General features: G+C 60.1%; 1 protein-coding gene across 6 annotated transcripts in view; it reads right to left on the bottom strand.

Moving 5' to 3' along the window:
- Window positions 1-2,741, bottom strand: part of DENND3 (DENN domain containing 3) — a 50,339-nt gene extending 47,598 nt beyond the window's left edge. For 3 of the 6 annotated variants that reach the window (XM_082720625.1, XM_082720623.1, XM_082720622.1), the window contains exon 1: window positions 2,533-2,683. In XM_082720625.1, the coding sequence (XP_082576751.1) occupies window positions 2,533-2,631 (99 nt within the window). In that variant the 5' untranslated portion in view covers window positions 2,632-2,683. Of the gene's footprint in view, window positions 1-1,719; window positions 2,259-2,532 lie in introns of those variants that run through there. The other 3 variants (XM_082720628.1, XM_082720626.1, XM_082720621.1) reach the window with 2 other exon arrangements.
- Window positions 2,742-10,541: the final 7,800 nt, after the last annotated feature.

The following is a 10,541-nucleotide window of genomic DNA, read 5'->3' on the forward strand; positions in this document are numbered from 1 at the left end:
CCCTGCCTCCCCTCCAGGTGAGACAAGGTCCACCTCCACAGGCCGCTGACATCCATTCCTGCTCTCCCCTCGCTGGCATTGACTTACTAAGCCCTCCCCGGTAACAACCATTTGAGTCCGAAAACCCGGAGCTAATAACAAAAAGTGAGACACACGACGCCCTGTCTCCCAGCGTCACAGATTTATTTCTACAGATTACAGAGTGGCACTGATCGTCGTATAGGATGGGTCATCATTCATGAAATAAGATGGGAAACAGATTTTTTTTTAATGCTCTAGAACTGTGCTCTCCACCACCGTGAAGGGTCACGTGGCTATTGAAATTGAAATTAATTAAAAGTAAATGAAATTTCAACTCCAGCTCCTCAGTGGCCACGCTTCAAGTACCTGGTAGCCACGTGTGGCCAGTGGCTGCCACACTGGATGGCACAGACGGGAAGCATGGGCGTCACCACTCAGGAAGTCTGGTGGACCCGCTGCTCTAGAAGCCGAAGGCCAGGACGCTCTCCACCAAGAACCGTTATAGTGTTGCCTTCGCACACAAGAATTATGCTGGTGATCTACTCTATGAAAACTGGTCTCTGTGCGCTCAGAGGGCTAGCAGTGGTCCTTCCACACCCCACGCCTAGTCTCCACGGCAACCACGGGGTGCAGGGAAATGCAAGCCCAGAAACTCCCATGGGGACCGACCTGTAGGCTCCAAGTCGTCGCCACTAGCCTCACAGAGCGAACACCACCCCATCCGAGAAATGAAATGGGAAGTTCGGAGACCTTGCTACCCTCACATTAAGTTGGATGTTTTGCATACCTCTGGGCTTGTTCTGTCGCCAAGCAGGAATGCCTCACCGACAGAGAAATGGGGATTTTCAAAGTTATAAAAAAGCCTCGGATGCTGGGAATAGAACTGCTATAAGAGCAAAAGCAGCCCAGTGAGGTCATATGTTTGGTTAACTGGAACGTCAGCACTGGCCTTAAAGCGGCCTTAAAGGAGGCGCAGTCCAGGAAGCTGGGCCCATCCCGCCAGGCTGCTGCTCTCCTGCTCTCTGCCTTCTGCTGAGCCCCCAGCAGAACCCGCATGCAGGACAGAAAGGGTAAGAGTCAAAGTGCAGAGCAGCAAGCGGCCCGCTCGCCTGGGAAAGCCGTGGCCTGTTTGGGTCAGGAAAGCACCCCTGTGCACCCCGAAGCTGAATCACCCCGCTCTCCAGACGCGTCTCACCCTGGGGCAACCGACACGTGTGTTGAAATCACCCAGAAGCAACTGAAACCAGGTCATTTCCTATGAGAAGAAAAAGGAGGAAATGCCATTTGGCAAAGTAGAGGCAGGGAGATAACTCGGTCACCGAGGGTCCGAGGAGACCGTGGTCAAAGGGGACGCAGACATGGGGGGCGGGGGGGAGTGAGAAAGGAGGGAAGCCCAGAGACCAGAGAAGTCAGCTCTGTATTAAAGTCAAGGAGACGGGGCGCCTGGGGGGCTCGGTCGGTGTGGGTGAAGCGTCTGCCTTCTGCTCAGGTCATGATCCGGGGGCCTCGATGCAGCCCTGCGCGGGCTCCCTGCCCCGTGGACAGTCCGCTTCTGCTTCTCCCTCCGCCCCTCCCCCCTCCTGCCCGCGCGCTCTCTCTCCCTCTCTCAAGTACATAAATACAATCTTTAAAAAATTAAGGAGATGAAGAGCCATTTCTCCAGTTAATTTTTAGCCGCATCCGGCTTCCCCCGCTGACCTCAGCGCTTCCATTCTGCCGCCCTCAGCGCTCCGGTGCCCTCCTGCGCCTCCTCCTCCGCTGTTGGTCCAGAACGAGATACGGACTCGCCCAGATAACCGGGCGGCGGGGCGGGTAACCTCGGGGTCCCCCGGGCACCGCCACCCACCGGAGAGGAGTGCCACAGGCGGAGTCGTGCGGACGTCCCGAGCCAAGAGAAGGCGCCGGGCGACCCGGAGGCGGGGGTCGCGCCACCAAAGTGAAGTGAGGGCGCGGGAAGGAGACGCGGACTGAGCGTCCCAAACTGCGCTTTCCGGGCAGGGTGCGTCACGCCGGCTGCCCCGACAGCGGGAAAGGGGGGTCGGGTGGGGGCGCAGCCCTTCGTGCGCGCGACAAGCAGCCGCGCTTCCCCGCGAGCGGCCGGACGCGGGGCCCCACGAGCGCCCCAACACCGCCACCCGCACCCAGGAGACGGCGAGTCCGGCACGCGAAGGACCCCCTTTCCTCGGGGACGTGAACCCGCGCCCCGGCCGCACCCCTGTCCCTCCTCCCCGCCCCCCGCCCGCCTCCACCCTGCCCAGGTGTGCGTCCCGGAGCACCCGCAGGGGCGTCCTCCGAGCCCGCGCTCCTCTTCGGGGCCGCAGCCCCCGCGACTGCTCCTGGCGGGAGGACAGCCCCGTCCCCGCACCCACCGGCCGCGGCGGGGGTGAGCCCGGCCGGGGGCCCCGCGCACCGCCGCCACCGCGCAGACGCCGGCGAGCCGCGGCCAGACCCGCACCGCGCCCGCAGCCGCCGCCCGGGCGCTCCGGCCTCAGTTTCCCCGCCGGCCCTTACCTCGGGGCCGCGGAGGCTGTCCCGGGAGGGCCCCAGCAGCGCGCACAGCTCCAGCAGACCCGAGGGCAGCGCCAGGTGGGACGGCGCGGCCTCCGCCATGGCTGCTCGGGCGCCTCGGGCCGCTGACCCGACCCCAGCCCCGCGCCCCGCGCCCCCGCAGCGCCGCCTGGCACTGCACCCCGGCGCCCCACAGCCCGCCGCCGGGTCGGCGCAGCAGCCGTCCGCGGGGCGGGGCCTCCGGGGGGCGGGGCCGGCTGCCGCACCGGCGCCCAGGGACGGGGCCTTCCTGAGGGCGGGGCCAGCGGAGCCTGAGCGGGCTCGGGGGCGGGGCCTCCCTGGGGGCGTGGCCGGCCGCGCCTGAGCAGTGCCTGGAGGGGCGGGGTCTCTCGGGGGCGGGGTCTGGCCGGCGCGGCCGCGGGGCCCGACGCCAGGTCTTCATTTCCGGAGCGGCCCGCGGGTCCTGGCGCGCGCGCAGCTCCCCTTGGCCCCGCCCCTCCCGCCGTCCCCCTCCCGGGGAGCTGGGGAAGGACTCCGTGATGTCCACAGGTGAAGGGCGAGGGCGCCCAGACCCAGGGGCCCAGGGCGTGAAAGTCGCCTGCTGTGGCGGGCCCCGGGGCCAGCCGTCCAGGGCGTGAAGAGGCCCAGGAGCCTGGACCGCGGGGTGGACCGGGTGCGGACGGCCGAAGGGGCAGGCGGGGAAGGGGTAGAAGCATCGGTTCCCGGTTCGTAACCGCCAAGCTGACCTCGCTGGCCCTGTCCAGGGAGAGCTGGAGGGATGCTCAGCAGGGAACCCGGCGTGGGCACCGCTGGAATGGATGGAGCCTGGGAGCGCGGAGAGGAGACAGGGCCCGCCCCTGGCCAGCTCCGCACCCGCCCGATCCCGGGGGACCGTGGGCCTCCCCCAGCCGCAGACCGGGCCCAGGGGGCTGGCGCTCGTGCCCAGTCCCGGTCCCCGCTCTGCCTGCCCGCCGACCTTGGACGCATCCCTGCCCCTCTCCGGACCCAGCGTACGCATCGATAAAACCAAGCGGGTGGGGCGCCGGGGAGGCTCAGTGGGTTGACGTTGTGACGGGCTCCGGTCATGATCCTGAGGTCCTGGGACTGAGCCCCGCATACAGAGCCCTGCTCCGCCGGGAGCCCGCTTCTCCCTTTGCTGTTCCCCTGCTTGTGCTGTCACTCTAGCTCTCAGATCAATCAATCAATCAATCAAATCAAATCAAATCTTGGGAGGGACCTCAGCGGGAAAGGATTTCAAAGGAACATTTATAATTCAAATAAGCTATGATTCATTTTTTTCAGAAAAACTTCAAATGCTTAACAATAGTGTCAAACATCTGTCATCAGCCTGAGAAGAAAGGGAACAAGGCAATGTCGGAATCCCAGGGGGACAGGGTGGGCCTGGATCCCGGCGCAGGGATTCCTCCATCCCTCCCGGCCTGCTGAGGCCCCTCCCGCCTGCAGCCTGACTTCCGGGATCCGAGTTTCACTCACTAAGTCACCTATTGGCTGTGGGTCACTGCTGGTTCTCATTTAGGTCTGAAGGCCATCTGGCGCCCCCGGATCTCGCTGGTCTCCAGTGTGACAAGTAGTTACAGTCACTGACTTCAAAAGGACAGGTCTTGCTCGTCCTTGTCTGGCCCTCTGCATTGTGTTTTCACAGAGTGGAGTTAACCCGTGATTCCCCAGTGCCCCAGAGAGGCTCACTGATGTGCCTTGGAGGCATGAGCGCCTCCAGGGAGGCAGCAAAGCCCTGGGCTCCGGGGATGTGGTCTGCAGCCTGGCTCTGCATGAGCTGTGGGACAGCCAAGCCCCTCACCTTCCTGTTTGTTCAAATACGCGGGGTGTGGTCAGGATTCCGGGAGGTGAACACTTGGCAGCTGTCAAGATGGCCCAGTGAGGCTCAGGCTAGAGCAGCGTCCTTTCCTCCAAGATGTACAGGAGTGGGTTTGAGGAAAGGAGCTCCGGGTAGGAATGGGCCCGGGCCTGGCAGCGGCCGTGCACGGGGCCATGAGGTTCTGCTTCTCTGGGCCTCACTTCTTACCACCCAAGAAAGCCTGAGGTCCTCCACGGGCTCCTTCCACACTGTGTGCTTTCTTTTTTTTTTTTTTTTTAAGATTTTATTTATTTATTTGACAGAGAGCAATCACATGTAGGCAGAGAGGCAGGCAGAGAGAGAGAGAGAAGGAAGCAGGCTCCCTGCTGAGCAGAGAGCCCGATGCAGGACTTGATCCCAGGACCCTGAGATCATGACCTGAGCCGAAGGCAGCGGCTTAACCCACTGAGCCACCCAGGCGCCCCCACACTGTGTGCTTTTCACTGAGTCCTAGAGAAAGCGCTGATGGGACACAGAAGTGCAGATAACCAGCCATCAAAGGCATAGGTGGAAAAGCCTCAGAAGGGTCCCCGAGAGGCAGGAGAGGCAGACGATGCAGGCGAGGGAGAAGGGGGCGCACAGGGAGCCTGGCTAACCAGACCACCAGCCCAGAACGTAGGCTGGCCCTACCCGGGAGTCAGGGAAGGGGCAGCAGGCGCCGGCCGAGAGCTCGCTGCACTGGGGCTCTCGCTGCGGGCACCCCCTCCCCCCAATCCTGCAGAGCTGCCTGGCTGCTCTGTCTCACTCTCAGGATTACTGTGAAGAGCAAAGGAGAAAATAGATATGAAAATTGTTTGTAAACCGTAAAGGACGGAGGCAAAAATAGGAGGATGGGTGCGCCGTTGTGAGTATGCTGAACCACACAGAACTGCCCACTCTGAAAAGGGTAATTTTATGCTCTGGAATTTCACCTCAATAAATTGTTTTTTAATGGAATTTATTTTTTAAAGATTTATTTATCACGGAGAGAACGCAGGCTCGCCTGCACGGTGGGGGGGGGGGTTGCAAAGGGTGAGCGAGAGGCTCTCCAGCAGGCTCCCCGCAGGGCTGGATCCCACAACCCCCAGACCACCACCTGAGCCAAAACCAAGAGTCTGACCCTCCACCCACTGTGCCGCCCCCAGGCCCCTCTAAGGGGGTTAGAGGATACAATCTCAAATCGTGGTGTAGAGCAAATTTGCCTTGCGCATTTTAGCATTGGTTTAGGTGTGAAAATTCTTTTAAATACAGGGAGTAGAGGGAAAGCTTCAGGACATTGGATTGGGCAGTGATTTCTTGCATATGAGGCCAAAAACACAGGCAATGAAAGAGAAAATAGATAAATTGACTTCATCAAAATTTAAAGATTTGGGGGCCTCAAAGGACACTATCAAGGGCGTGAAAAGGCCACCCACCGAATGGGAGAAACATTTGCTCATTCCCGTATCTGTAAGACACGGATGACGTCCACCTCACCCACCGCTGGAAAAACTGAACATCACAGGGGCTGCAGAAGAGCCTCGTGCGGGGAGCGGCCCAGTGTCTCCGGCCCCACCCCTCCCTGCACCTCTCCTGCACCACCCAGACTTGCTCAGGGACCTTCCCTCCGCCCAAATGCATGGTGCTTTCCTCCTCCCTGCAGGCTGCCAGGCACACACCTCCCCTGTACAGGCGGCACCTGCATTCTCCCAACTCCTCCCCCAGTGGGAGGGGCTGCCTCCCTCTGAACCCTACAACCCTCAACTCACCTTTCCAGCCTCCTCATTCTCAATCACCTGCTGCAAATCTTGATTCCGATATTTGCTAAGTATTTGACCTTGGGCCAGCGACTTAATCTCTTTGGGCCGCGAACGGAATAGTACTACCTACTCCTCAGGGCTGCTCCGAGGGCCAGCATCGCACCGACCGTGGGCGATGGTCAGGTGCAATTGGCGTGGCCCCTTATCCTCACGGTTTATGGGAATTATCTTCAGGGCCTGTCCTCTGGCTTCAGGATAAGTAGACACGTATGACCCAGAGCTCAGCACGCGGACATGCGCACCTGCGGCCGAGTCCAAACCCTCACTGCTGAATGCGCTCTGCGGCGTCCGGGGGCTCCTCGCCATGGGCAGAGGACTGTTCGTTCGGTGTTTGTTGTATGTCCGTGTACACAGGCTCCTGCACACACAGGCTGGGATTTCAGCCGCACTGGTGAGCAGACACTGAGTGACGGCTTTGTCGCCTGCTGTGTGTTCCTTTGCAATGTACAGCGAATCTATTTTCACGCAGGCGTGCGAAGGCTTCCGGCGGGAAAACAGATCCTCTCTCTTCCCTATGCTTTTCGGCTCAGCTACTCCGCTTGTCCTTTCTCCAGGGTCCGAATGCCCCAGGGGTATGTCCTCTTTCCACCCCGGCAGCCTCGGTCAGCCCACCCTGAGGCTTTCCCGGCCGGCTCACAGCTCATCCTGCCTCCCAACCACGGCTTCCGAGGAACCTGCTGCCTGCCCTTGGCACCTTCACCAGACATTTGCCTGTTGAGCATTTTCTGTTATTTCTTTTGAATAAACTCATCCTGCAGGGTTCCAGGGCTTTTTCCTCTCCCTTCCCTCGCTTGGTATATGTCGAGCCCAGGAGACCAAGGGTTCTGGAGAGATCTGGGGCACCTCTCTCCTTCCCCAGCAACACGGAGCTGCACTACAACTGTTTTTTTTTTTAAATATTTTATTTATTTATTTGACAGACAGAGATCACAAGTAGGCAGGGGGAGGGTGTGAGAAGCAGACTTCCCGCTGAGCAGAGAGCCGGATGTGGGGCTCCATCCCAGGACCCTGGGATTATGACCTGGGCGGAAGGCAGACTTAACCCACTGAGCCACCCAGGCGTCCCTACAACTGGTTTTCAAACCATTAAATTATTTATTCCTCACAAAAATCCAGAGCCGAGGGCTCACTGGTTTTCCATGTGAAAATATAAGCCAGGCTTTGACTTTTCTGGGTAAAGTTTGCATATCCCCAAAGAAAAACACGAGTCTGAATAAACAGTTTTCTCCAGGAAATGAGCGGACCAGCATGTTGGGAGAAAAGGTTCACCGTGAAGCACTCAGACATCGCCATCACTTCCGGACCCAGGCCATCTGAAGGCACGAGCTAGGAAGGCACCTCACCCCTGAGCCTCAGTGTCCTCATTTCTGTTGGGGAGTTTATTGAGCACCTACTATAGGTCTGGTCCCATGATAGCAGCTGGGTGCACAAAGAATAAAACACAAGCCCTCCCCTGCCCTCCCCCCCAGGAGCTCCTGGGCCGGCAGGGGCGCACCCACGGGAGACAGGGAGGCAGACAAACTGAGGAATCAGAGCCGTATTCCGGGGGCTCAGGCAGGAGGAGAAGCCCCTGAGACCAACCACGAAGCTGAAGAGACGTTTCCCAGGGAGAAGAGGAGGGCCCGGCTGGCGAGGCAGAGGGGACGGCGTGGTATGTGCAGAGCCCACAAGGGAGTGCTTGGGTCCTGCAGCCGAGGAGCTGGCGAGGGAAGTCTGTCCTGCCCACCGCTCTGCCCTGGACCTGGAACAGGGTCCACGGTATGGCGGTGGCCATCTTGCCAGGCGCCTCTGACCCCCTGCCCTAAGCAGCTAGAGAGCCCCACTGGCGAATATAGTTTTTTCTTCCAAATGTTCTTGAAGAGGAGGAAGCCACGTGTTGGGAAGTGCTAACCGCGGGGCTCCCTCGGAGGCTGAGTAATCTCTGAGCTCAGCGTCTCCCAGGGTTTGCAAGGGTGCAAAGAGCGGCCCATCACTGTGGCCACCAGATCCAACAAGCCCTCCACCAGGCCCTGCCCCGAGCGGTGGTGGGCCACGTGTCAGGTAGGCCGCAGGGATGTGTCAGGTGGTCCTGCAGGGATCCTAGGTGGTGCCAGGTCCAACCAGGCTTCCCAAGCCCGGGTCAATGATCTGTGTTGTTGGTGGCAAAATGGAAGCCACAGTGCTCCCCTCCCCTAAGGAATGACTCCTGTTCTGCACAACAAACGTCCATCACGTGTCTCCCCTGAGCCTGCCGCCATCGGGCCTGGCAGTTCTGGGGTGTCCTGGGGTAGAAATCGGCTCTGCCCCGATGTGGACCCGGCCCAGTGCCGGCAGGCTGGGGACCCCAAGCCGGTCCTTTGCACCCTGCGTACATCGCCTCCCGGGCCCGGCTCCCAAACATCCAAACATCCCGGGATATTTGATGAGTAAGAGGATAAAGTCCTCCCGTCCGTGGTGAGGTCCAGCTGCCCCGCAGGGTGCTGGCCATTCAGCAGGGACTCGCTGACCCAGTACCGAGTAGAAGGATAAAGTCACAGGAAAACACACGCTATGGCATCAGGTAGCAAAGTCCAAGCGTGGACAGACACACCACGATCAGAAGAGGGTAAGGCAGGACAAGGGGTGCCCACGCTGAGTTCGGGACAGGAGCGGAGGCCGTGTGAGTGCTCGGCAGGTGGGGCAGGAGGGCCCGTGTTACCACAGTCAGACACGTTCTTCGTAAACACGAAACACTTCGTAAATCTGAAAAAAGAGAAAGCCAATGGTTCCGCCTATTTCTGGAGCACCATTGTGTTTCCAACAATGCGATTGCGTGGACAGTACTGCCCCCACTTCAGACCCGATGCACCTGTCCCCGACGCCCCGAGACAGCGGGCAGGCTGTGAGGATGGGGACCAAAGGTGACTTCCACAGGAAACAGGGAAGCCAGCCGTGCCCGACGGGTCGTCGGCTGCCGCTGGGGTCAGCCGCTGCTGGTGTTCAGGCGGGAGGAGGGGACAGATGTGAGAACTATCGTAACCCATTCAGACCAGGAATCGAGACTAGTCAAAAGAAGCAGCTGACAGTAAACGGGTGGAAAAGAGGAAGAAAGGCACTAACCTGCACTTGAGCGAGGCCAAGGTGACTCAAGGTTATTTTCCTCTGCTGCCCTAGAAGGCTCTTTCCCCTTCCCTCCCCAGTAACTCTGGCTTACCTTTCCTTGGATCAGAGGCCACCTCCCTTAGGAAGTCCCCCGTCTCTGTCTCTGCCTGCCTCTTTGCCTACTTGTGATCTTTGTCTGTCAAATAAATAAATGAAATCTTAAAAAAAAAAGATTCTGTTTCTTGGCCATACTACATTTCAAGCACTTGATAGTCCCATGTTTGTAAGGGCCTAGCCAGCCTTCCCCCTCACCTGCTCCCGGCTCCGGAGCCTCGGGCTAGGCCAGCCCCTCTCCGGGGCCACTTTTCAGAAGACAACGTGCTGCCCTACATCCCGTCCGGGGCAAAGGGCACGAGCGCGGGAGGCGGCAAGACCCGCCCCCTGAGCCCTCCCTGCACCCTTCGCCAGCCGCGAAGGGGGAGAGCCAGACGGACCCCATGAGGCCGGCATGAAGGCACAGTTGGACCCTCAGTCCAAGACAGATGTCCCTGCTCCTGAACTCTCCCCTCCGGGGGACCCCCTGCAACACTACCCAGCCTGGCCAGGGCTGACGGAGGTGAGGGGCAGGCTGTGGTGATGCTGGCAAAGTCGGCCGATCGCCCGCCCAGCCTGTGCGCGGCCCCTCAGGTAGATACGTGCATTCTCTTCTTTGTTGCCTGCGACACCATGACAACGTGGCCCCCATTTCGTAGATCAGGACCCGAGGCTCAGGCAGGTCAGCCACTGACCCAAAAGCGTCCAGTGGTCAACGCGAGAAGGCACACCTGGGCCAGTCTGCCTCCAAAGCCCAGGCCCCTGCCCACGGCTGACCTTGCTCTGTGCGTGGCCAGAGCCTTCCCGGGCGAGACAGGCTCACCCCCGCGTGAGCCCTTCAGCCCCTCTGCAGGGGTCCTGACGTGTGCTGGGCAGTTAACAACAGCTCCCTCATGGGAACGGTATACTAGAAGGGTTTTTCAGACCACTGGGCCAAAGTCAGTCAAGTCTGTAGCTCCCAGGACCGTGAGAGTTCAAAGCCGTCACCTCACAGTGCTTTGTAAGTGCAGGTGGGGCCTGTCTCCCCCAACACACGGTGCGTATTGGCATAGACACTGGGGAGAGCTGGTGGCCTCCCTGTCTCTTCACCACCCAGGGCAGGGCTTCCAGCTGGGTCCTGAACAAGCTCAGAAAGGACAGAGCGGGGCCTCAGGGACACAGACCGGGGGTGGGGGGGGGTGCTCTGCCGCCAGACTGGGAATACG

This window comes from Mustela nivalis (assembly GCF_964662115.1).
Source record: "Mustela nivalis genome assembly, chromosome: 2".
Taxonomy (NCBI): Eukaryota; Metazoa; Chordata; class Mammalia; order Carnivora; family Mustelidae; genus Mustela; species Mustela nivalis.